The sequence below is a fragment of the Arvicanthis niloticus genome, chromosome X, assembly GCF_011762505.2.
Source record: "Arvicanthis niloticus isolate mArvNil1 chromosome X, mArvNil1.pat.X, whole genome shotgun sequence".
Taxonomy (NCBI): Eukaryota; Metazoa; Chordata; class Mammalia; order Rodentia; family Muridae; genus Arvicanthis; species Arvicanthis niloticus.
The window spans coordinates 23,535,291-23,562,938 of NC_047679.1; the positions used below are offsets into that span (position 1 = coordinate 23,535,291).

The 27,648-nt window shown below is 35.7% G+C and overlaps 1 protein-coding gene across 3 annotated transcripts in view; it reads left to right on the forward strand.

Moving 5' to 3' along the window:
* Glra2 (glycine receptor alpha 2) overlaps nucleotides 1-27,648 on the forward strand; it is a 186,455-nt gene that overhangs the window by 27,491 nt on the left and 131,316 nt on the right. For 2 of the 3 annotated variants that reach the window (XM_034486206.2, XM_034486207.2), the window contains exons 4-5: nucleotides 7,622-7,689; nucleotides 15,362-15,585. In XM_034486206.2, coding sequence (XP_034342097.1) covers nucleotides 7,622-7,689; nucleotides 15,362-15,585 — 292 coding nt within the window. Of the gene's footprint in view, nucleotides 1-7,621; nucleotides 7,690-7,780; nucleotides 7,849-15,361; nucleotides 15,586-27,648 lie in introns of all 3 variants that reach the window. The other variant, XM_076918275.1, reaches the window with a different exon arrangement.

Below are 27,648 nucleotides of genomic sequence, written 5' to 3' on the forward strand. Positions count from 1 at the left end.
ATGCATGCACACATACCATAAAAACACAAAATCAGAAACCATAATATGCAAGAAACAAACTATTAAGACAAAAATTGCTCAAACAATGCAAAATAGGACAAAAACTTGAAACGAATACCATTGGGTTCATTTTGTGTTGGCCATCTATGCTGGATATTGGGCCTATCCTTAAGTATGGTTTCTATACCCAGTGGAATTTCATTGGAGAAAACCAATTTTCCCTTGACAAATGTATGTCAATTGGAGATAGATTTTTGGTTAGGGATGGGACTCCATTTTCATTTTTCCCTCTCAGGACTGAGACCCTGTCTGGCTTGAACATTTGCCTGCTTTGTGAATCTTTCCATGGTCTCTGTGAACTCATATGTGTATCAGTTCTGTTGCATCTGGAAGATGCTGTATTCTTGGTGTCAAAATATACTGTTTTGCTATTACAATGTTTCTGCTTTGTGGTATGCATAGCTCTCTGAGCCCTGAGAAATGGTGTACCAACTTGTTTTTACCTAAAGTATGTATAAGAATTTTCAGATTCATAAATCTTGTTAAAATAGGTCAAACATTGTCATGAGTTATATACCTGAGAAATATTTTAATTATAGCACTAGTTTTTGGAGAAGAAGAAGAATATTCTATAGTTCATTTTATTATCACATAGCACATGATCCATGAATATCACTTTCACTCAGCTTGCTATGTTTACCTTAATTTTTATAATATAATAGTTCTCAACTGAGAGAGAATTTGTCTGGGGCAAACATTAGCAATTAATGGGGCAAATTTTTACAAGGAGTTCTGGTACCAAATGGATAGAGATTTAGGGATGCTGGTAAATATTTTACAGTGATGCTGGAATCTCCCCACAACCAAGAATGATCTTGATCCACACACCATTACCACTAAAGCTGACTGACACATATTATTAAAAATAAATGTAGCAATTATTTCAAAACCATGGTAGCTACAAAAATTCTTCAGACACAATGATGACACACAATTCTAGGATCAAGAAAGTTATGAAGAATGATATATTCTTGCCAGGAAATTCTGTAAAGTTGAAAAATACCTGCGCTTACAGATAAAAGAGAGAAAAAATGATAAGATTGGCAACATTTTAGTAAATATTAACATTAGATTTTGCTAAATTGTAGTCTAAAGATTTCAGTTTACTTGATATTTAAGTGATTGGGGACTAGGAGGGAAGACTAGAGAGATAGCTCAGCCATTAAGAAAACGTATTATTTTTGCAGAGGAACCAGGATTCAATTCCCGGCATCTACATGATGCCTCACGACCATCCATAACTGGAGTTCTAGGGAATCCAATATCCACTTCTGACCTCTGGGGTCACCAGGCATGCAAGCAAATACTCATGTACATAAAATAAAATAAATTATTTGGGTGACATACTTCCAAAATAGATATTTTTTAACAATTTGAGAAAGTTATAGCACTAATAGTAATATAGCAAACATTACTATTATTAATAGCTGCAACTATAATAGCTGCAACTATTTAATGAAAAATATGTGCTCACCACACATTACTACTAATTCTCACAGTTATTATCATCAATCGTATTATAAAGAGAGTTTCTGAAATCTGTTTAGTGAATAGGTGGTAATAATCAGAGGTAGCATTGAATGCAAGGCAAACTAGTAGCCATAATTCAATCTGCTTTTGATAAATATGACTTAGGGTCTATGTTTTTTTTCAAGACATAATTAGTTTATGTCTTGTTTACCCTTTATGCTCCTGTGTACTGTCTTTCTTAAAAGTGTTCACCATAAATTCAGGTGTGGTGAATCATGCTTGAACTTTAAGGGCAGAGACAGAAGCTTATTGTCTTTTGGGACCACTTTGGGATATATATCAAGACGAAATAAATGATGACTCAAAACCAAAACAACATAAAACCATCTACCCCATCCTATTCATCCTTTTTAATCCATGGAGAAATTCACATCATACAATGTTAGCAATTTGCCAATATTTTCAAATTCTCTGAGATAAAGCAAAGATATTTCCTATCTGTCCATTGACTATAACTTTACTTTGTACAGGATCTATTGGTAGCCATTGGTGAGAAGAAAGTTTAGTTGCCATCATTTCATTCTTGATGTATAAATACAATTTATGAGGTACTTTATTGTACTATATGTTCTTCATTCCTGTCAATACAGCTGGTCCTAAACTAATGGTTTACCAACTAATCAGGATATAGGAATCAATAATTTACTAGCTCCTTTACCTCTGAATAATTTGTCTTTCATGAGACTATGGATATAATAACCAATAGTGTGTAGTTAATTCATGGTGAATTTTCAATTAAGTTAATATGATTGCTTAGAATATATCTAATGATGATGAGATTTGCAATTGTACTTTCTTTCAAATTATGTGCTTTAAATATCTCCTCACCAAGTGATTGACACTATGACAAACTCTTCTCCTTTGCGGTCTTATTATCTTCTAAGACTTCCTTTTTTTTGAGCATCAACATACCATGTAACATAAAAGAAAAAAAAACAACAAAATAAGAAATAGTGCTTTCTTGTGCCCTGATATCAAAGTTCTAGCTCTTAACTCTACCTCTTTATAATTCACCTATGATTTAGTTTATCTTTTTAGCTCTTGAGCCAACAGCCATGATTAGTCTGTTAGATAAAAGTCTTATTCCAAAGGAAATTTGATGTCTACTTGCAGCAACCACATATATTTAATATTCCATTTCCATACAAGGGACTTACACTGAAGCAATTGTGATACTTGAAGACATGTTAAATTATTTACAAGAAATAAAAGGCAAAATGAAAATGCCACACTTGTCTATTTGTGACAGGAGTGAAAAACATGACATTTTCATCTTGGAATTCAATGACTGTTCTGTTCTTGCAAGTAATCTTTCACCTAAAAGTGATGTTGGAAAATATCTGGTACAAAACTAAATATTGATGACTAATTGTCTTGGTGTCATACAAGGTTCCTTCTTAGGGCTTACTTTTAAATAAAATAAAACATATTTTAAATTATGTAATGTTTCTTATTAGCTTAGAAAGCTGTGGTGAATGCAAACATATATTATATTATACATGCAAGTTTATTATATAAATAAGATTATTTTTAAATAATTATGAATAATACAGGGATATTTGTAGAGAACATGGTATATGTTCATAAAAGTCTCATTTCACCAATAAGATAAAACAATTACAAACTGAATATTATTCTTTCTTTCAACAAATATTCTTTATTTTTTAATTCACTTTTATTCATTTGCATCTGTTTATGGGGGTTGTGCATGTGAGGACAGAAGAGGGATTGTATCTCCTATAGCTTACATTACAGGTAGCTGTGAGCTAACTGATGTGGGTACTAGGACCCAAACTCGGGTCCTCTGCAAGAGCATCAAGTGCTATTAACTGATTAGCTATCTCTCTAAGTCTTCTACAAATAATCTGAATCATGGCATTTACTACCACTGAACTGATTCTATTCAACATCCTCTTGGAAATGACATTTATCTCAAACCTAACATTACCACAACAGTAAACAAAACAGAATGATTAAATGCAGGTCTTGGTTCATGTTTTATATATTGAATGGCACATAAGCCTGTTGAGCTTTCTAATAACATGCATAAGAGTCCCAAAGTATATGAAACATACATCAATACATTTCAATGCACAATTTTCAATATAGAAAAGAGCATACACAGAGAGAACTTATGATCCCAGCAATACTAAGATGGAAGGCAGAAATGGGTGAATCCTTGGAAGCTTTTTGGCCAATTAGTCTAGGCTACTGGTGAGGTATCAGGCCATGGGTGACTTTAAATCAAATGAGAAAAGAAAAATATATAAGGAATGACATCCTAGGCTGTTCTCTGACCTACACACACAAACATGCTTGCACCCTACACACTTATACCCCACTAACAAAAATCCTCTTCAATAAAATTTAAGAAATGAAAGTTGTTATGTAAAAGTTAACTCAATAGGATGGATGTTTGTACACTGGAAAATACAAAATATTGCTAGAATAAGTTAATGGAGTCATAAATCAATGCAATGGCATCCCAGGTACAAGAGTAGGAAAACAATGTCCCAATAGTATTAATAATACCCGTTGGGATTCACAGAGCCAAGTGAGTTGGAGCAAGAATGGTAACACTCTTAAGAATAAGGAAAAAAGTAAAGGAGTGAGAGTGAGAGGAAGAGGAAAGAAAGGGAAATTTAAGAGGAAAGAATAGGGACAAGAAAGGGAAGAATTTGGGAGAGGAGAGTGATCAGAAAGCCTAGATGTTATATTCTGTTTTTGGTCTGATTATCAACCAACTCAATAAATCAATCGGAAATATTAATAGTTTTTTTTTCTACATGTAAAGAGTACAGTCATTTTACTGGTGATCATGACTAAGAGCATGTTCTTGACCATCAAAACGTCTAATCAGATTATTGGATTAACATGCAAATATGTTGACATGTAATAGGATAGCTCTTAAAAGCAAATTTAAAAAAAGAAACCTTTAACCCAAAGAAATTGTGGATTGAGTATTAATATTTATATACCTTCTCATCATTAGCATAGAAGACAATTGGGACATATTTCTATTGGCTTTAGAAAATTTAGCTTTGTAGTTATAAAATGATTTCTTAAAATTAGGCAGTTTCTAATAGTTATAAATTTTATGACCTGGAGAAAATCAAATTAAGTATCAGTTAGGGCTCTGTAGAGGAACAGAAATTATAAAATGAATATATAGTAAGAGATAATTTATTAGATTGATCATACTATACAGCCAGTAATAATCCAGAAATGCCTATCTCATACCAGAGAGGCTGAAAACCTAGTAGTTGTGCAATCCATGAGGCTGTATCCCTCAGCAGTCCCAATCTGGTACTGAAGACCTGGAGTATTTCTGGAGAGCCACTAGTCTTCATTCCACATTGGGAGCCTGAGGAGGCTGGTCCTCATATCAATGAAGGAATTAGCAGTGTTTCTCAAAATGTGAATTGCAACCCCTTTGGGGGTTGCATATCAGATATCCTGCATATAAGATATTTACATTATAATTCATAACAATAGCAAAATTACAGTTATGGAGTAGTGACCATACTATTTTGGTTGGGGGTTACCACAACAGGAGGCACTGTATTCAATGGTTACAGCATTAGGAAGGTTGAGGACCACTGGCATAGATAAACTAGTAAGCAAGAATGAAGGCCAAGTGAACAAAAGCATTCCTTTTTCCATATCCTTTTATCTGAGTTACTATTGGAAGGTATCACCTACACATGTAGGTTGGGTCTTCCCATAATTAATGTAGTCAAGACAATTGGTCACAGACATGCTCACAGATCCTCCTCAATACTTCATTAAGACTTTCTTCTCAAGAAATTCTATGTTGTGTCAAGTTGACAGTTAAAAATTAACCACCACAGTGAACTGCTTTTATGACTCAGTCTTCCATATCTGTAAAATGCAGGACAGAATAATACCTACTCATTGCGGGATGACATACAGTGCTCACTAGCACACAGTGAGCTTTCAGTGTTTTAGTTCTTACTACACATATACGTCAATCTCTTTCTTTTACAATAACTCATTTTACTCAAGTTCGTATCCATAAATGTGAATTCACGTTAAATGAAATGCTCAGGACTGAAGTGGTCAGATGTTAATGATCAAGAAATGTAAAGTATTTACTAGGGCAGTTTTGAAAAAGCCTCTTGTGAGGATTAAGGCAAGCAATGTGGGTGGGCATGTTCATTCATATATATATATATATATATATATATATATATATATATATATATATATATATGCATGTGTATATGCATCTTAAGGACAGAGGACAAGCTCAGATGTTCCTCAAGTGTCATCTACTTCTGCAGGGTCTTTTACTGGCACACAACTCAAAATATATGTTAAAGATAGTTGGTCAGGAATTCCCATTGGTTGGCATATCTCCATTTCCTTGGTGCTAGGGTTACAAGCATGTGCCAATACAACTGGCTTTTTAAAAATTGTGGTTTCTGGGGATAGAACTTGTGTCCTTTAACTTAAAGGAAACACTTTACTATGTCTCCAGTCCTTTAAACTTGATGATGCCAATGTGCTTAGGATTTACTAGCTTAAAAGTATTTTAGGTTCCAGAAACATGCTAACATGATCAGTTAGCAGGGAATACAAAAAAATTCTAATATGACACAATGTTTTGAATGTTTCCAAGACAACTGGTTCGACTGCACATATAGATAATGTGTAATGCATTGACAACAAAGAGGTAAAGTTTCAAGTTTCCTTTTTAAAATCTTATAACAGTATAAATTGAGTTTGATGAACATTTTGAAATGGCTTTACTCTTTTTTTTAATTCCTATCCTCTTATCAGTTATTTTCTATTTTGCTTTATAAAAATTCATAAAATTTATCCAATAAGCCAATCTAAAATGATGTATTTCTTTGTGGAGATAGGAAAAAAGTAAACATACAAAATCTCATGAGTTTTCTCCATGTTGTTTAATTTATTTACTAGCAGAAAATATATTTGTGATAGAACTCTATAACCAGGAAAGAGAAAGACTCACTTTTTTCCTAGCAGCCTTTGAGGGAGGCCCCATGCCAAAATGCTTCATTCAGAGATTATGGGCAGTTTCTATACATAGCCAAACAGGGTGTTACTTGACTCAACTGAGGAGAATCTGTCACAGGAAGACAGTGTATTTCTGTTGAGGAAAACGATGAGCGAGTAGATGGATTCCAATAAGGTTTTCATATCTCAGAAAGCATTGGGGGAAATGTCTATGGAGACATTAAACATATTCCTCAGGAAAAGAAAACAAAACAAAAAATAAAGCAGGAGATCACCAGACAGTGATTTTCCTGTTGACAAAAGGCAATAAGACTGATGTCAGTCTAGTCCTGCATCTCTGGAGAGATAAGTACATTCTTATTTTGATCAAAGTACACTGATAATGTGGAAATTCTTGCTTTACACATAATTTACTCCGGCAACAGTATAGATATTAAGTGACATTTCTACCAGTGTTTATGTGTAACTATGCATTGGTTTAGTTTGTTTTGTAATTTTGTACACAGGTTTTGTGTGTGTGTGTGTGTGTGTGTGTGTGTGTGTGTATCCAAGCATCATAGTATAACTAGAAGCAAAGGAGTACATTCAGAGGCATTATAAAAATCAAAGTAACACACTTATTTAAAGAGAGATGACCAAGATCCATCTGTAACCCCAAATTCAGCCCTGTGTTGATCCAATGATCCAGATTTGCTCATCATCATAGGTAATGCCTAAAATCTTGATGATCTAAGGATAAAAGAAAAGCAGTCAACCAAATGGCCAGTTGCAAAAACTTACACTGATGAGTTCTGTTAAATGGTCTGAGCTTATATTTTCCAAATTCAAAACTCTTTGGAGGTAAGTTGTCATTGTTTTATTGCCACTATTCCAAATACTAGTGGGGAGTTATCATGTACTTCTGGGTTAATTTTTTCTTTGCAGTTTCATCATCATTTTTATTTTGTTTACATCTCTAACCACAGATGTTGATGGAGCTATAATGTTGCTTCAATGTCTATTGCAATATTTTTATTGCATTCTGCAGGTCCTCCAGTAAACGTTACTTGCAATATTTTTATCAACAGTTTTGGATCTGTCACAGAAACCACCATGGTAAGTGCTACAGTGCCACTGGCAAGAGAAAAACGTGACTCAATCATGCCATGAACACAACCTGTCAAATTTTCTATTGTTCAAATTACAGGGCCTCCTGTAAATGTTACCTGCAACATATTTATCAACAGCTTTGGGTCAATAGCAGAAACTACAATGGTGAGTGGGACTGAGCATTGAAACCATCGTGTGAAGTAATGGGATATGGGATCACAGCACTATTGTGTATTTATGTGACATTTACTGAGTGCCAATCTCTAAAGTTCAACATACTCTAAAACCAGACATTTCTACAGCTTCATTTCAAACAGTCATTTATTAAGGAGCTATAACTTAACATCCAATTATCTTTAACCTATTACCCCAGAACAATTTTGTAAACATAATTTTTGTTAGGTTGGTAGTATGAGCAGCAATAAATATGGTGTGTATTTTAGGAGTATTAAAATATGTACATCTTCAACGTTTCATAAGTATATATTTTTAAAGATTGACACATAATTGTCATTGTCAGTCTTTTACTTATTACAAAAGCTGGGACAACATCAAGCCTGTCCATTGCATATTTATGATATCATAAAAAGGAGAGATCAGAAGAGCATGAATATGCACACCCATGTTCCTATGTGGACACATAATTTTCTTGGCAATAGAAGGTAATATCAAGTTCACAAAAATTACACAAAATATTAACAGATTTGAAAAACATAAACATAATAAAATACTCATTAAATATATGTAGTGCAATAATCCTCCACATATTTGAAGTAGATGCAGGCACAGTATAATATGCTAAGACAGTTTATCAATAAAATGGCCATGTTGCCAGTGATCATTAGCTAAATCCCACATAGCTCTAGATTATAGCATGGAGACTATATCTAGGGTGAAATTCTTCCTTGGAATCTGCTTGGTTTTTTTTTCAAAGTTCTTAGTTGCTTGCTTCTAATTTACATAGTTATTAAATCACATAGCCACATTATTGGAGGAGAGCAAAATGAAATTTTAGTTGAATTTGACAAATATTATAGTCCTACAAAATCTCAAGATTCGAAAATGAGCATACGATATCACTAAGAAATAAAAAAATTTTTAGTGGATTTTCTCTTCTAGGCTTCTAATGTCATGTTTAATGAATTACTGTACTTTGTGATGTTTTTGATACTTTTTAAGAAGTAAAATTTTAAGAAGAATTAATTTACCTTTACTAGTCAGCTTTATTGGCAAAGCATAAAACGTAATGTGTATCTGTTACCCATTTTGACAGCACTCTGAAACAGCATTGTCTAGAAGTAAGATTTTTAGCAAGATGTGAAGCACATTAAGAATTTTACCTAAATAAGCTACTTTTGATAGGGTTATAAGAAACACAAAACAAAACATGATCAGAAAAGCACAACACTAGGCTTGACACACAGTTTCTGTCTCTTTTTTTTCTTTACCTTTAAAAGAGGGACACTGTTTCCAGTAGCCCACTGTCACCAGCTTTACACGATGGCATTCAATGACCATATTTGCACGACCTAATGCTGATTGCATTAATTAGACTCCTAAGTTGCCTTGATTAGATCTCCCCATTGCATTTTACTCTCAATCAAAAATGTAAATATGCACCTTTTCCATGTTCATTAATACAAGACGCTAAACATTTAAGGAGATGAAAATGGAAGCTACAGATACTCAATTTTCCTCAGTCTTTAAGATTTACAGAGCTGTTTAGTAAATGGGCTGCATAGGTGCTTCCTGGTCACTTACTAAGTGTCTTTTGTCATGTTTCTGATGGGGGAAAAAGGAGACTGTTGTTCAAAGGTAACGTCAGCAGCCTGTTTATCTGCTGTGTAAGGCAGATCAAATTGCATGTTTACAGGAGTGTTGCATAGCAAGCTTCTTTTATTCACTTACTAGCTTTTGATATAACGACAAGCTTCTTTCAGTTTTGAAAAGCACACATGCATATTGTTTACTTAGGCTTTGATATAAACCTAAAAAATTAACAAAAAAAGTCATCATGTTTATGTTCAAGAAGAAAACCTCATGTCACCTAGGATGAGAATTGGCAAATGCTTCCTATAAAGAGACAGACAGTAAATACCTTAGACCTTGGGAGCCAGGTGGTTTCTCTTATGCCTACTCAACTCTGCCCTTTGGGCATGAAAACAGCCATACTAATAGTCATCAAATGGATGTGAGTGCATTCCAATAAAACTGTACTTGCAAAAATAGACTGGGTCAAACGTGCCAATCACGGATCTAAGGCATTGGCAGTTAAATAGATGATATATTGATAATAGTGTGAACGATATTGTAAAAAAATATCCTGGCTTGCAAGAGGACTGAATATTTGCCTGATTGTCCACCTGATTCAACTTGTCTAAATTGGGTCAGGCTACAAAGTAGCACAAACTGGATGGTTATAAACAGCAGAATTGATTCTCCTTATTCTTGAGGCTGAAAGCTCAAGAATAAGGTGCCAACAGCACATCGGTGTTGGTGAGGAAGCTACTGAGGTTAGTGACTGCTGAATTTTTATATCTTCCCATTCTAGAAAGTTTTCTTCCTATTCCCTCATAATCGAATACTATCTTGCTGGGAGTTAGAATTTTAAAACTGAGATTTAAGAGGTTATAAATGTTTAGCCTAAAACATGCTTCACATGTTGTCATAGCCCAACCTTACTTTTTCAAAACTCCAGCGCACAGTCGATAAATTTGCTGATACTTCCCCAAATTTTGACTCATAAAATTTGCTCAAAAATTAAACAGCGCTTCAACTAATTTTACTTGTGATTAGAAACTTTAAATTTTATGCATATCAGTAAAGTAATGAAGAACATCAATTAGTGTTGTTTCCTGAGGTTGAAAGTTTTGATTTATCTGCAATTTCTGGAACTATTTTTTCCAAGAATGCTTCCAAACTGAGTTTCTGATCATATTTATTGTCCTCTGTTTCTTCACACCTCATTTTCCTACAGTAACTGAAGTAGCATTGTTGAAGGATATTTTGGTTGGTTGTTTCTAAAGAAATGATCATTGTCTGTTTCTGTCAACTTTTTTATGGTACTATATGGCCAGTCCATGGTAATGAAATCACACTAATTTATTTTTAACGCTGCATGTTAACAAAGTATTGGCTTACTTACAGAACCAATACAAATGCTCCCTTCTTTGATACAAGTATTGGAGTTAGAACAGTATATTGTTGTTTCCTTAAGGAATATTTTCATGGATCATCATAATGATATGTTACACAATAATATGTGTATTTGTTCATTAAGAGGCACATGGATTTATTGCTGTTTGACCCTTTATTATGGTTGTTCATTAGATATAGTTTTGTATTGTCTTAAAGATGTAAGAGACTAGGAAGGGATATAGACTGAGACAGTTATAGTCTGTTTTAGAAATGTCAGTTTATCTTTTCCCTTTTTCATTCGACCTTTTCCTTAGTTGACAATGGCAATTGAATTATCAGGATAAGGAATATATTTAACACCCCTCCTTTCTTAAGGTTGAGGCAGAAATAGAAAATATTAGCAAGATAAGTAACAAACAAGGGTATTTCATACCAGCTGTATGCCACTCTCCCCAAAACTGGGTCATCAGAAAATGGAGATAGGAAACTTTCTTCCCATCATCAAATGGCTGCCTGAAGAGATGGCAGTGGATTCTCTATGATTTGGGCCTGTGGCACCTATATACTACCCATGACCCAACAGTTGATTCTGAGTCTTGACACATTTGAGAGATGTGAGAGACAGCTAAATGTACAGAAATGTATTTTTTTTTCAGTTCTTGCTGCACTACAAGTAGTTTCCTTTCCACTAATCTGAAATTGCATTCCTGGGAAACTCAGAGAAGACAGGCTGACATGGGTGCCCATTGTGAAAGAGCATAGCACTATCCTTTAATTCAGTCACCGAAAGAGCACATGACAAGAAGATGCTAACTGACAAAGAGATAGCACATTATTATGTTTCTTATTTCTAACATCTTAAAGAATAATCAATACATTGCCATAAACTCGATATTCTGTTAAGCTGATACATAAGATGAACTTGCTTTCTAAATTAACAATGAAATCTTTATGTCCACACTGATCATAAAGTATCAACCTACCAGGATAATTTAAAATGCAAGTTCTGTCATTAAAACTAATACATTTTTGAGACTATGAAAATGTTTTTGGAGTGTAGGCAGGTTTAAAAGCCAAGGTGTGATATAAGCATTATGGAGAATCAATGAGTTGTGTTGTCTAATTATATATTTATAATTAGATTAAAATTTCACACATACTAAGGAGTAAGAGGTAATGATTAGGTTTGATATGCATATTTATGAGACAAAGTGGCCATCTTTATGTACAAATACAGAGCTCCATATAGTAGTGAAAATAGTTCAGCTTAATGTAACAATATCTATAGAGTAGTGCTTGCTTTAGAAGGGATGGAATGTAGGGACTCATAATACCAGAGTTAAGACCATAATAAAGATTATGCTGTTTATATATGTATTTTATTTTAAATGAAATATATCCACATATATAATATAAATGTTTCTATTGTCTTATCCAATGCTCAGAGGATCAATAATATAGAAACAAATTTTAGTACAAGGAAATATGTCATTTATTTGAAGTAGAATTTGTCCTTAAAGAGTGCAGGCAATGTAAAAGAGAATATAGTCTGCATTTTAACATGTTCCTCAGTATTTACTTTCCCTTTAATATTTTATTGAGCCTGGAAGCAGTATAAAAGTGAAAAAGTATAAAAGTATAAAAGTCCAAGGAAGACTACAGAATTATATAACAACTCTATTATAATCTGTGCTATTATTAGATCATGAATTTATTTGTAAATAAGCAGAAATCATACATTGATAAATTATATGTGCCAAGTAATTATCATCATTAAAATTATGGTGAAGCTGAAGAATTACATAGGCATAGCTGCAAAACATTTTTTTGTTTATCTAATTTCTCCTTGGATGACTCTTTTAAAGATACCTTTTAATACTTTAAAAAATTTTAAATACTTTTAAGGGCTATTATCTATTTTAGAATAGTGTATGTCATCATAAACAAAATCATGGATAAATACTCATGACTACATGTCCAAAGAAATATCTACTTATAATTAAAAGGGTCTCGTATATATTTTATCTCACATGTAATCATTGGATACAAAGATATTCCCTTTATGGCTACTGGTGTTTATGAATAGTGAAATTTTTATTTTAAATGAACTTTAGACACTTATTGGTTGAAGTGAGGTATAATTGTCTTGCTTCTTTTCTAAAAATTCAAATATTACAAAGAAATACTTCACAATTTTCTTGATATAAAATTCAAAATAGGAAACCAAGAAATACTAGGGAACATTTATGGGAATTATGTATGGAAAATGTGTTGAGATATTTTTCTTAAAAGTCATCAATTTAATATAGCTATAGCATGTAAGCAATTTAATATCCCCTAGGTAGGTCAATAAACAAGTTTAAATTATCTCAGGTGTACAGGAAGATAAACAAGGATACTATATTTGCGATTTTGTTATTCAGTGATTTCTAACTGGATTCTCATGGCCTTTTGTACCCTAAAATATGTCCTAGTGAAGGGGTGACTGTTCTCTGAATAGTCTGATATTTAACACATTGATTTTTATGTCCAGATGCACCCACTTCCTGGAATTAGAGTATCTCTAAATTTTGTAGGGCAGGCGAGCTTCTTTCCTTTTTGCAATTGAAACAGCATATACACTCTCCCCTCGTGACAAGAATTCTGTTAAGAATGTATTCTCACTCTAGGAGACTAGACGGTAAGGTGCACCATAAACTGGAGAGGCCTCATTTTCTTCCTTGGGAAATTTTAAGAGCATGTCACATATACCAACACAAACATGAACATGGTGTTGTTGCATTTTTAAATGTCATTTCTTTAATTTTCACAAATTAGGTTTTCTTGCTCAGTATTCATACAGATCTCTAATGGTTCAGTAACATCCATTCCCAACCAGACCCTGAACTGCTAATAATCTCTTTCTGACCATAATTCTCTGGTCTCTTTAGAAAACTCCCAAAATAAACAATGAGAAGGTTGAGGTCCTGCTGTTCACTTTATTGCGCACTGGGAAGGCCAGTGAGCTAACAGGTTGGGGTACTTATTGAACTAAGCCCCCAAATGGCATCAACTCTGATTTTAAGATTTGCTATGCAAAACTTCCAAATAACTTTTCAAGTTAGAATGTTCATGATAATACAGTTACTTTTAATAATGCAGACTTTCCAAATTCCATGCTTGATTGTTTATTTGCAATAGTTAGGAACTATTTGAGTTTTGATCTGTTCCAGCCTACATTAGGCACCTTTCCGAGGAATTATGACATTCAAAATGTTCTATGCAATTGGTTACCAGTAATCTTTGGTTTTAAAAAATGCCTTAGAAAATTTAATATGTTAGTATATCCTCATCTCTAAAATGTTTCTTTTCTTTTGACCATGAGAGAATTAATCAAAACAAGCCATCCTTTAGCAGTTTCCATGGTACTTGGCAGATTGAACAATCACATATATTTGATTACTAATAAGGGTATTGTGAGATTTTGGAACCTAAAGTAGAAAGTTTTCAAGTAAATCAAGACAAAATAATCACCTTTAAAGAAAAATAATGGTCAAAACCATCTAGATTCCAAGGATGTGGAGATGAAGCCAACAGGGCTTAAATAGAAGGTAAGACTAGAACAAATAAAGATGTCTCTATTTTTTAATAACCACAGGTGACAGGAATGATTAGCTGTGAAACCACAGTTGTGATAGACTAGGGACTTCTGATGATTCCTCAGAGTCTAGATCAAGTTAGTCATTGCTTCCATGAACCTAAAAGTCTTTGAATACAAGCCCCCAAGAAAATAGTTACAGTTGCAAGCAGATGCATTAGCACAGAAGGAAATACCTGGATCAAGTGAGAAAGGCAAGGGTTTACCTGAGCTTCCTACAAGGGTGAAAACCTTTGTCCGGAAGTTTTCATATGGGAAAAACATGAACAATTTCTGTTTGAATGAAGCATCAAGCTGTCTACTGTAGACATAATACATTAGTGGAATTCAGTGAAATATTTAAGAGCTTCGAAAGTAATTAGTTGTGAAGGAACCATTTTGTCAACATGAAGTATCTTAATGTTTTTAAGATTTTAAGAATAATGGTCTATCATAATATGGTTTTTATAAGATTTTCACTCCCAAATTAGAGTGAGTTTTCTTCTGTACAGAGCATCTAAGCAAAAAAGAGTTCAGAAATCATGCCATTTCTGATTTAGAAAGTGAACCAGGTTTATTTGGTAATCTGCCATGACACACTGACTTCTGTACTCATTGCCCATTTCTACAGAAAGATCATCTTCATTTAATATAACTTCAACCAAGAAATAATAATTCAAGCATAAAAATCAAGAAAGTCAGTGTGTGTAATTGGTGTTCTGATTTGGTTGAATCTTTTCTTCATCCTCTCCACCCCAAATCCCAGTAGAGCTGAGTGTTTTATTTTCATCAAAGTGTACAGAGAATTGTTTGACCAGATTAAACAGACTATATTAAAAGCAGAAAGAAAGTGAGAAGAGAATTCAATAGATTTCTTAAGTGGGGGTAGGCAATAAGTGGTTCTTGTATATGACATTTCTGTAGGACTACCGAGTGAACATTTTTCTGAGACAGCAGTGGAACGATTCGCGGCTGGCATACAGTGAGTACCCAGATGATTCCCTGGATTTGGATCCATCGATGTTGGATTCAATTTGGAAACCAGATTTGTTCTTTGCCAATGAGAAAGGTGCCAATTTCCATGATGTTACCACTGACAACAAGTTGCTGCGTATTTCCAAAAATGGCAAAGTGCTCTACAGTATCAGGTAAGCTGTTGGTTTTATCACTTCATTTCTCAAGGCCTAGAGATGCTTGATTCTTCAGGACAGGATGTTATGAATATATGACTTTGTGGTTTCTTTTTTATTATTTGAATCTTAAATATATAAATTTCAGAATGTTCCATGGTCTTATGAGTGTGATTCTTCACAACAAAAATGTATCCAGTTTGTTTATGGACATTTATTACATAAATTCCTAAGCAAATGTAGTAAAGAAATTATAGTCTTCAGTCTAATTACCATGAACCATAGTATGTGATTTCTCATTTAAGTTATTCTTTTTTTATTCATTTATTTATTGACTTTACATCCTGAATGCAGCTTCTCCTACTTCCTCTCCTTCCAGAGCCTCACTCTCCTTCCCATCCCACCATATCCCCCTTCCTTTTTCCTCAGAGTGGGGGATGCTTCCCATAGATATCAACTGGCCTTGGCATAAAAGTTGGAGTAAGACTAGGCTCATTTTCTACTGAGGCTAGACAAGACAGCTCACTTAAAGGGAAAGGATCCAAAGGCAAGTAACAGTCATAGACAACCCCTGCTGCAGTTGTTATGAGTCCCACATGAAAACCAACTTACACATCTGTGATATGTACAGGGACCTAGGTCCATCTCATGCATGCTGTTTGGTTGGTGGTTCAGTCTCTGTGAGATCCTATGGGCTCAGGGTAAGTGTTCCTGTGGTATCCTTGACCTCTCTGGCTCCTTATTCCTTCCTCCCCTCTTCCACAAAATTTCCCTAGCTCTACCTAATGTTTGACTATGTGTTTCTGGATCTGTTTTCATTAGCTGCTAGGTGAAGCCGCTCAGAGAATAAGCTCCTGTCTGAAAATATAGCAGAATATCATTAATAGTCTCAGGGGTTGGCAATCGCACCTGGGATGGGTCTAAAGTTGGGTCAGTCATTGCTTGGCCATTCGCTCCTTTTTCTGCTCCATCTTTTCCCCTGCACATCTTGTTGGCAGGACAAATTTTGGGTCAAAGTTTTTTTGAGGGGGATTGGTGTCCTCACTTGTACCACATTTTCTGCATTCATTCTCCAGTTGTTGAGGGACATGTAGGTTGCTTTCAGTTTCTGGCTATTACTTACAGAGCTGCTATGGACACCATTTAGTAAGTGTCCCTGTGGTATAGTGGGGCATCTTTTGGGTATATATGCCCAGGATTGGTATAGAGGGGTCTTGAGATAGAACTGTTCACAGTTTTCTGAGAAACCACCAAATTGATTTCCAGAGTGGTTTACAAATTTTCACTCACAACAGCAATGGAGAGTGTTCCTCTTTTTTCACATCCCTGCCAGTATGTGCTGTCACTTGAGTTTTTGATCTTAGTCATTCTGACAGGTGTAAGATGGAATCTCAGAATCATTTGATTTGCATTTCCCTGATGATTAAGGTTGTTGAAGATTCCTTTAAGTGTTTCTCAGCCATTAGAGATTCCTCTATCAATAATTCTGTCTAGCTTTGTTTCCCATTCTTAAATTGGGTTATTTGGGGTTTTGGTGTCTAATTTCTTGAGTGCTTTATATATTTTGGATATCAGCCCTCTCTTGAATGTAAAGTTGGTGAAGATCTTTTGCCATTTTGTAGGGTGCTGTTTTGTCCTTTTTAAAATTATTTTTTAATAATTTATTTTTATTCACAATACATCCTAACTGCAGATTCCCTTCTCCCAGTCCTGACCTAACAAATCCCACCATTGCCCCCTCCCCTTCTCCTCAAAGAAGGGGAAGTTCCTCCCTTGGGTACTACCCCACCCTGGGGCATCTAGTCCCAGCAGGACTAAGAACATCCACTTCCATTGAGGCCCAATCAGGCAGTTCAGGTAGGGGAAGGGATGCAATGGCAGGCAGAGTCAGAGACAGCCCCTATTCCAATTAGTAGGAGACTCACAGAAAGACCAAGCTGTACATCTCCTATAAATGGAGGGGAAGGCTAGGTCCAGCCCCTACATGCCCTTTGGTTGGTGGTTCAGTCTCTGAGCCCCCATGGTCTCAGGTTAGTTGACTTTGTAGGTCTTTGTCTTGTATTTGACCCCACTGGCTTGCTCAATCCTGTTCCCCACTCTTCCACAAGACTCCCCATGCTCCATCTGATGGTTGGCTGTGGGTCTCTGCAACTGCCTCCATCCTCTGCTGGATGAAATCTCTCAGGAGACAGTTATGCTAGGTTCCTGTCTGATCATTGATAGTGTCAGGAGTTGGCTCTCTCACATAGGATGGGTCTCAAGTTGGGGCAGTCATTGGTTGGCTCTTCCTTCAGTCTCAGCTCCATTTTTATCCCTGTGCATCTTGTAGGCAGGACAAAGTTCAGGTTGAAGGTTTTGTGGGTGAGTTCCCTCATTCCACTGGAAGCCTTGCCTTGGTTATAGGAGGTGGCCACTTCAGTCTCTATATCCCCTCTGGTAGGAATCTCAGCTTGGGTTAACCCCATAGACTCCAGGTAGCCTATCCCAACCCAAGTCTCCAGCTGGTCACAGAGATGCTCCCCATCAAATTTCATCCTCACTCTCAGCCCTCTCCCACCCCTCCCCCCCACACCTGATCACCATTCTCATACCCCTCTTTACCCCATTTTCCACCCAGTTCCCTTTCTCTATCCACCTCTAATGACTATTTTGTTTCTCCTTCTGAGTGCAATTCACAAGTCCTCCCTTGGGCCCTCATTATTACCTAGTTTCTTTGGATCTGTGGGTTGTAGCATGGATATCCTGCATTTTATGACTAATGTCCAACCATAAGTGAGTACTTACCGGATGTGTATTTGTGGGTCTGGATTATCTTACTCAGGATGATTGTTCTAAAGTTCCATCCATTTGCCTTCAAATTTCCTGTTGTCTTTGTTTTTTTCTTTTAATTCAATAGATGATTTTTTAAAATTTATATACAATTCATCCGTTGTCCCCACTCCTGGTCCCTCCCCCACAGTTCCTCCTCCCTTTCTCCTCTCCCCTGTCTTCAAGAGGATGCTCCCCGACCTCTAGGCTTCCCAATTCCCTGGGGAATAAAGTCTCTCAAAGATTAGGCAAATCTTCTCCCACTGAGGCAAGCCTGGGCAGTCCTCTACTATATATGTATCAGGGGCCTGGACCAGCTTGTGTATGCTATCTGGTTGATGGCTCATTGTCTGGGAGCTCCAGAGGTTTGGGTTAGTTGAAACTGCTGTTCTTCCTATGGGATTTCCCTCCTTCTCAGCTCCTTCAGTTCTTCCTCTAATTCCTCAGTAGGTCCAGAACTTCAGTCCAATGGTTGGGTGTAAGTATCTGCATCTGTCTCAGTCAGCTGCTGGGTAGAGCCTCTAAGAAGACAGCCATTCTAGGCTCCTGTCTGTAAGCACATCATAGCATCAGTAATAGATAGTGTCAAGCCTCAGTGTCTTCCTATGAGGTGGATCCTTATTTGGGCTTGTCACTGGACTGCCTTTCCCTCAGTCTCTTCTCCATTTTTGTCCCTGCAGTTCTTCTAGACAGGGGTCTAGAAAGTAACAGAGACCTGGGAGATGAGAGACTCTCAGGACTCAATGGGAGTGACCCTAGATGAAATGCCCAACAGTGGGTTGAGGGGACTCAAATGGTTCATCCTGATAGATAGACATTGTCTCAAGAGGAGGGTGTTACCAACCTACAGTCTTTGTTTTTAAAAGCAGAATAATATTCCACCGTGTAGATGTAGCATATTTTCTTTATCCACTCTTCAGTTGAGGGAAATCTAGGTTGTTTCTGGCTATTATGAGTAAAGCTACTATGAACATAGTTGAGTTTATTGTATGGGGGAACATCTTTTGGGTATATGCTCAGAAGTAGTCTTGAGGTAAATTTATTTACAATTTTCTGAGAAACTGCCAAATTGATTTTCAGAATGGCTGTACAAATTTGCACTCCTACCAGCAATGGAGGACTGATCTGTTTCACATCCTTGCCAGCATGAACTGTTGCTTGAATTTTTGATCTTAGCCATTTTAAACAATGTATGGTGGAATCTCAGAGTAGATTTGATTTGTATTTCCCTGATGATTAAGAATATTGAACATATTTTTACGTGCTTCTCAACCATTCAAGATTTCTCTGTTGAGTATTTTGTTTAGCTCTGTACCTCATTTTTAATTTGGTTATTTAGATTTGGGGTTTTTAATTTCTTGAGTTCTTTATAAATTTTTATACCAGTTTGCTGTTGGATGTAGTATTGATGAAGATGTTTTCCTATTCTGTAGGCTGCCACTTTGTCTTACCACCAATGGTGTCCTTATTCTTGCAAAAGCATTTCAGTTTCATGAGGTCCCATTCATTAATTGTTGATCTTAGTGCCTGGGGTGTTGGTTTTCTGTTCAGGAAGTTGTCTTCTGTGTTAATATGTTCTCTGTTTAAGGTTGAGGTCTTTGATCCACTTGAACTTGAGTTTTGTACAGGGTGAAGAATTCAAATAGAATTTGACATCCAGTTATACCAGAACAATTTGTAGAAGATGCTTTCTTTTTCTCATTGTACAGTTTTGGCTTCTTTGTCAAAAATCAAGTGCCCATTAGTATTTGAGTTTATTTCTGGGTCTTTGATTAAATTTTATTGATCAAGCTGTTGGTTTTTGTGTCAATACCATGCAGGTATTATTTTTATTACTATTGCTCTGTAGTAAATCTTGAAATTGGAGATGTGATACTGCTAGAAGTTCTTTTATCAGACATAATTGTTTTAGCTTTCCTATTTTTTGTTTGTTTATTTGCTTTTTCCATATGATATGGAATATTTTTTCAGTCATGGTCTGTAATGAATTGTGTTGGAATTTTGATGGAAATGCATTGAGTCTGTAGATTACTTTTGGTAAGGTGGTCATTTTCACTGTTAATCCTACCTCTCCATGAGCAAGGGAGATCTTTCCATCTTCTGATATCTTCTGCAATTTCTTTCTTCAGAGACTTGAAGTACTTGTCGTATAGATCTTTTACTTGCTTTGTTAGAATCACACCAAGATATTTTGTATTATTTTTGCCTATTATAAAGGATACTGTTCCCCTAAATTATTTCTTGTCCTGTTTATGATTTGTATAAAGAAGCACTACTTTTTTTGAGTTAGCTTTGTATGTGGCCATACTGATGAAAGTGTATATCAACCATAGGAGTTCTCTGGTAGATGTTTTGGGGTCATTTATGTATACTATCTTATCATCTGCAAATAGCAATGCTTTGACTTTTTCCTTTCCAGTTTGTATCCCCTTGATCTCCTTTGGTTGTGTTATTGCTCCAGCTAGAACTTCAAGTACTACGTTGAATAGATAGAGATGGGGCACAATTGTCTTGACCCTGATTTTAGTGAAATTGCTTTACGTTTTTCTCCATTTAATTTAATATTGAATATTGGTTTACTGTATATTGCTTTAAATGTGTTTAGGTATGCAAAGAGATGTTGGATTTTGTGAAAGAGATTTTCAGCACCTAATAAGATGATTATGTGGGGTTTTATCTCAGTTTGTTTATATTGATTGATTTTCATATATTGAACCTGGATCCCTGGCATAAAGGCTACTTGGTCATGTTGGATGATTTTTTTGACCTGTGTTCCTGGATTCAGTTTGCAATTATTTTATTGAGTATTTTTTGTGTCAATTCTCATAAGGAAAATTGGTCTGAAATTATCTTAGTTGAGTCTTTGTATGGTTTAGGTATTAGGGTAACTGTGACCTCATAGAATAAGTTTGACCAAGTTTCTTTGGTTTCTATTTTATGGAATAGTTTGAAAAATATTGTATTAGTTCTTCTTTAAAAATCTGGCAGAATGCTGCACTAAAACCATCTGGCCCTGGGCTTTTTTTGGTTGGGAGAATTTTAATGACTGTGTCTATTTTTTTTTAAGTGTTATAGGAATATTTAAATAGATTACCTGATCTTGATTTAATTTTGGTAAGTGGAATCTATATTGAAAATCATCCATTTAGTTTAGATTTTCCAATTTTGTCATATACAGGCTTCTGTAGTATGTTCTGATGGTTTTTTAAATTTCCTCAGTTTCTGTTGTTATGTTCCCCTTTTCTTTTCTGATTTTGTTAATTTGGATATTGTCTCTGTGCCTTTCAGTTAGTTCACTTAATGATTTGTCTAGCTGGTTGATTTTCTCAAAGAACAAGCTCATTGATTCTTTGTATTGTTCTCTTTGTTTCTAATATATTAATTTCAGCCCTGACTTTGATTATTTCTTGTCATCTACTCCTCTTGGATGTGTTTGATTATGTTGTTCTAGAGTTTTCAAGTATGATTTTAAGTTGCTAATGTGAGACCTCTCCAATTTCTTTTTGAAGGCACTTAGTGCTATGGACATTCCTCTTTCATTGTGTCCCATAAGTTTGGCTATGTTATGCCTTCATTTTCATTGAATTCTAGGAAGTCTTTTATTTCTTTCTTTATTCCCTCCCTGACTCAGTGGTTATTGAGTAGAGAATTGTTCAGTTTCCACAAGTTTATATGCTTTCTGTTTTTTCTGTCCAGCTTTAATCCATGGTGATCTGATAAGGTACAATCAGTCTTATATCCATTAAGGCTTGCTTTGTGACTGATTATATGGCCAATTCATATGTAGCAAAACATGACCCTGAACTTCTCAGCCTCTTGCTATCCTTACAGGCACAAGGTACCAATCTCAGAGTGTGTGTGTGTGTGTGGGGGGGGGATTCAATCCAAGTCTTCTTCCATGATAGGCAAACACAATAACAACTGAGCTACATCCCCTAGGCTCTCATTTTAAAAATTGCATTGAAATATGACCTTCAGAATTCTTATCTCTCTAGGCTCAGAAAATTTATTTTCCTGTTATTCTTAACACTAATAATCATCTCTCTGTGGCTCTGCAAGTTTTTTTTTTCCTGCCTTGTATTTCAATTACTGCCATACATGAGTTAATCATAAGAATATGAATTTTTTAATCATATAAATGTAAAGTAAACTCAATCTTTAGCACTTACTTGTCCATGATCTACAAAATACAATTGCTTCCATTATAAGAGATGTATATTTATCTGTGGAAATCTTTGTGAAAATTAAAGATGTACATGTCAGAAAATATTTTCTTTAAAGGGGCAGATTGCAATCATTATAGTTGTGCAGGCTCTGATGCTTCTATAACATGTACCAATGTATACCACGTAGTTGAAAATCAACTAAAGAAAAAAATGAAAAATTCAGTAGTCCAGGGAAATTATGGTATACTAGAGTCCATTCTTTGGCTATGGTTTGCCAGGCTTTGATAGGGACAGTGTAAAACTATTTGCCATGGGATTTGCGTTTATTAAATAAATCCTTAATTAAAACCAGTTTTCTTCTTATACAGTAAGCTATCTGTAGTCATATTTTGCCTCTTCTGAAGGACTAGTACGGTATATTGTACAAGAGAGACTTAGAACACTGAATAACTAGTGGCATTTCAAAAGTCCTTTATAGAGTACCCCATTACTCACTTGTTTTATTTATTTTATTTTTTCCTGGTTATTTTGTTTATTTACATTTCAAATGTTATTCCCCTTTCCTGTTTTCTCTCCAAGAATGCCCCATCCAACTCCTCTTCCCCTACCTCCGAGGGTGTTCCCCACCCACCTGTCAACTCCCACCCCACTTCCCTAGCATTTCCCTAAGCTGGGGTATCAAGCCTTCACAGGACTAAGGGCCTCCCCACCCTTTGATGGCCTTTGATGCCAGACAAGGCCATCTTCTGCTACATATGTGGCTGGAGCCATGGGTACCTCCATGTGTACTCTTTGGTTGGTGGTTTAGTTCCTGGGAACTCTGGGGGTTTTGGTTGGTTGATGTTGTTGTTCTTCCTATGGGTTGCAAACCCTATTCAACTCCTTCAGACCTTCCCCTAACTCTTCCATTGGGGTGCCCCTGCTCAGTCTGATGGTTGGCTGCAAGGATCCACATCTATATTAGTAAGACTCTGGCCTTGCCTGTCAGGAGACATCCATAGCAGGCACCTGCCAGCATGCACTTCTTGGCATCAGCAATAGTGTCTGGGTTTGGTGTCTGCATATGGGATAGATCCCCAGGTGGAACAGTCTCTGGATGGCCTTTCCTTCAGTCTCTGCTCCACTCTTTGTCCCCATATTTGCTTTAGACAGGAGTAATTCTGGGTTGAAATTTTGAGAAGGGTGAGTGGCCCCATTTCTCAACCGGGGGCCATGCCTAACATCTGGATATGGTCTCTACAGGTTCTCTCTACTTTTTGTTGGGTATTTCAGCTAGTGTCATCCCCATTGGGTCCTGGAAACCTCTTACTTTCTGGGTGTCTGGGACTTTCTGTTGGCTATCCCCAGTCTCCCCCCACCACATTGCTACAGACCTCTGTTCAATTTTATTATCATCACCCCCCAAAGTGGTCAGTTAGTGTTCTTGTAAATATTTTTCCCATGTTAGTATTCTCATCAGCATTTAAAAAGTTGTTATATAATTTTTTTTACTGTTTATTTCATTCTTATACCCAGTATAAGACAATGCTTGCTGTCTATTATGGAATACAGGGGTCTGTTCATTTGGGAAATGTAGCCATACCATTGCTTTCCTAAACAATCAGACAAATTCCTTCAATGCCAACTTCATTGTTAAGAAAACAATATTCTGCATGATGATCCATTCGTCTGGTGTAAGATGCAGTGTTGGGCATGACCTAAGTTGATGTGACCTGATAGAATGGGACATATGTAGAGCATGATGCTGGAAAGGAGAGTTATAAAAAGTAACACAGTGTATCAGCTGCTTCAGCTAGTCTTTTGGGCCTTGGGTGGTGTTTGTTCTAGTAAATACAGAGCATTGTACACTGCTGAAATAAAATCAGGCTGTTGTCATTTCTTTTTGTCTTGTGAAAGTTTCTCTGCTCTGTATCATTGGCGGATATATGTTCCAGACATAGATCCAGAGGCAATTGTGGAATCTCTGGTTCTGAGATTTGACACATTACTCATTGCTTAGATTCTGAGGAGTTTGTCCTTAGGCAGGCTATGTGGATAGTCTCTGAGATCTGGGGAAAAAATACTTGGTGAAGGAGAACTAGAGCTGCCACATTCAAGAAACAGTCCATTGGCATTTTTTTTTGCATAACAAGGTCTTTTTATTATTTTCTTCTCAAACAGTCTAGAAGTAGATAATTCAGAGACTTTAGAGAAATATTTCATTGTTGACATGAAGTTTCAATTCGAGGACTATTAGTAGGTTTCCTTTTAAAAGTACTTAATGCTTTATAAAGATTAAGAAAGAAGTACACACATATTTACTATGGTTCACAGGTGGAAGATTTAGTACATTACCAATTATTCTTTTCACTTTAGCCTTGTAGTAAGACAGTATGTCGTGGCAGGGGCACACCATGGCCTAACATTGCTCAGTCATAAGCTAGTAAGTAAAGAGAGCAAGTAATTATACATACAGTATAGTCTGCTTTACAGTCTAATCCCAGAGACATAGAGACCACTCCCCCAACTTGGCTTCACCTCTTGAAGATTCTACCAGCTACTAATAGTGCCTCCCTGGAGACTAAGCTCTAACTGACATTGTGTTTGAACAGGTTTTCATTTACTTCTATATAGGGGCACAAGAAAGAGAAACAGGGGAGTTGAGATGAGTTTCTGATTTTCTTTCTCTTTTACACACCACTTTTGTTTCTTCTTCAAATTTTCCACGCATATATACCATGTATCTTGTTTATACAATACTCTAACACTTGCTCTAATTCTTCCTGTCTCTCAGCAAAGTTATCCCCAAATTTAAGCCCTTAAAAAAACAAAAACAAGGAAAATGCTCAGTTCAATGAGTGACCCCCATATTCACATTGGTATGGTGCCATTTACTGGGGTATTGCTAACATACCAGTGGCCACAAGAAGAAAGTGACAGTCTTTTATGGCTTGAAAATTGATCCAGTGGTTAAGAGCATTGGCTGCTGTTTAAGAACACCAGATTTTGGATCTTAGCACATACATCAGATAGCTTATAACTGTCTGGAACTGCAGCTCAGGTATTTAGACACACTCTTCTGGCCTCTATGGACACCCATACATGTGTCCATGTACACAAAAACATAGACAAATAGACATCAATAAAATTAAATCTCATGATTCTATTGAAGTTTTGGTGTATGATAATAATTTGAGATTCTTCCACAATGCCTGTAATTCATAGTGTGTTCCAAAGTTCCTGAATTTTCTTTCCATATATTTTTTAATATATTATTTGAACAAGTAGTCATATTCTTTTACTTTTTGAGTCTTAATATTCTCTCCTCTATTTGGTCCCTTCTGGTAATGTTTTCTCCTTAATTTTCTAATTGGGTTGCTGAGTTTTTCTACTTATATTTCCTAAGCATTTATATCTCTTTATTAAATTCAATTTTTGAATCTCATCTTGCCTTCATCATTTCATCCAGGTATATACTATACTTTCTTGGACTTTACTCAAGAGCTCATTCCTAAATTTTTTTGTTCATTGAGTTGTTTGAGCCTTCTTAGATTTATTGAATACTGTGATGGCATATGATTTTTATTTTAAATTCTCTGTCTTGGAGTTCATCTAGGTAATACTCATTGGAGAAAGTTTCTGTAAGACTAATAAGTTTAGGGGTTATATCCTGTCTTTCATATTGTTCATGATTCGGGGATGTTAACAAGACCTATAAACTATTTCTTCTTCTTCTTCTTCTTCTTCTTCTTCTTCTTCTTCTTCTTCTTCTTCTTCTTCTTCTTCTTCTTCTTCTTTTCTTCTTCTCCTTCTCCTTCTCCTTCTTCTTCCTCTTCCTCTTCTTTTGCCTCTTCTTTATTTTTTTTCTTTTATACCACTTTGATTACATGCAAATGTTAAGGTCAGTTCTAGGTTGAGAAACTAACAATACAATAGATGCAAATATTCAAGGAACAAGCAAGACAATAAACACAAATTGTCAAAGAACAAGCAAGGCAATAAACAAAATTCCGTGATCACTCCTGTGATCACTGTTTCTAAAGGGCTAATCAGGATGACCAAAATACCTGAACCCACTTTCCTGTCTTAGCCCAAAGTCATTTTCATGCCTGACTGTAGAAATATATTTTCCTAAAGGAGTGTTCAATGAGCCAGACAATACCTTGGGCATAAAAGATCCAGGCTGAATAAGATATGATCCTTACCCAAAAAAAGTCTCAGTTTTAATGAGGCACATGGATACATAACTAATTAAGAAATAATGAGTAGGAACAAAGAAAAGAAAAGTAGTTAGAACTTTACAAATTGTGTTCTCAAAATGATATTAAAATTTGGAGGTCAGTACTTACAGTTTGAGAAGTATTAGACTCAATTATTTAATGGCCAAGAAATTATTAGTGTTGATATATTCCCAGTAAAGGACTTAATTCAAGTTGGAAGTGAAGCAGGCTACACTTGCTGTCTAAAAGGTGCTGAAAACTTTCCTGACATTTTGCTACCAAGAAATTTTCTCAAAAACTAAACTTTATGATGCAAATACCATAGGAATCAATAAATATTATACACAAGATCATAGTTCCCAATGATTTGTATATCTGCTTCCCAAATGGCAAGAGCCTAAAAGAAGTAGTAGTGGTTAGAAGTTTATAAGCAGACTAGCACTTGGTAACCCCTGATCCCAATGTTTGAGACACATGACAGAAAAACAATCAGGTGTTTTTCGATAGGAAGCAAATGTCTTGGCAAATTTCTAACTAGTGATGTATGATAGAGCATTTGTTGACAAAAATGTGTCAAAACCACTTTTGTTGAAATCTCTTCAGATTCTTGGTTTTAATATTGATTTCTGGTCTAATTTTATTTCTTTGGCTGTGATAAATGTCTTTAAAAAAAAAGGCAACCGATAGACTAAAAGGGTTTATTTAGACTTCTCATTTCAGGTTACAGTTCATCAATATGAAGTAGGTCAAGGCAGGAGGTTCAGGCAGCTGCTGACATGAATTCCATAGTAAAGAGCACAGAGAAATTAATGCACACATATTTACTTATTTGCTTATTTGTGCTAAGATTTTCTCTAATATAATTTAGGATTCCCTTCACATGGATTAGAGCTACCTACACTGGTCTC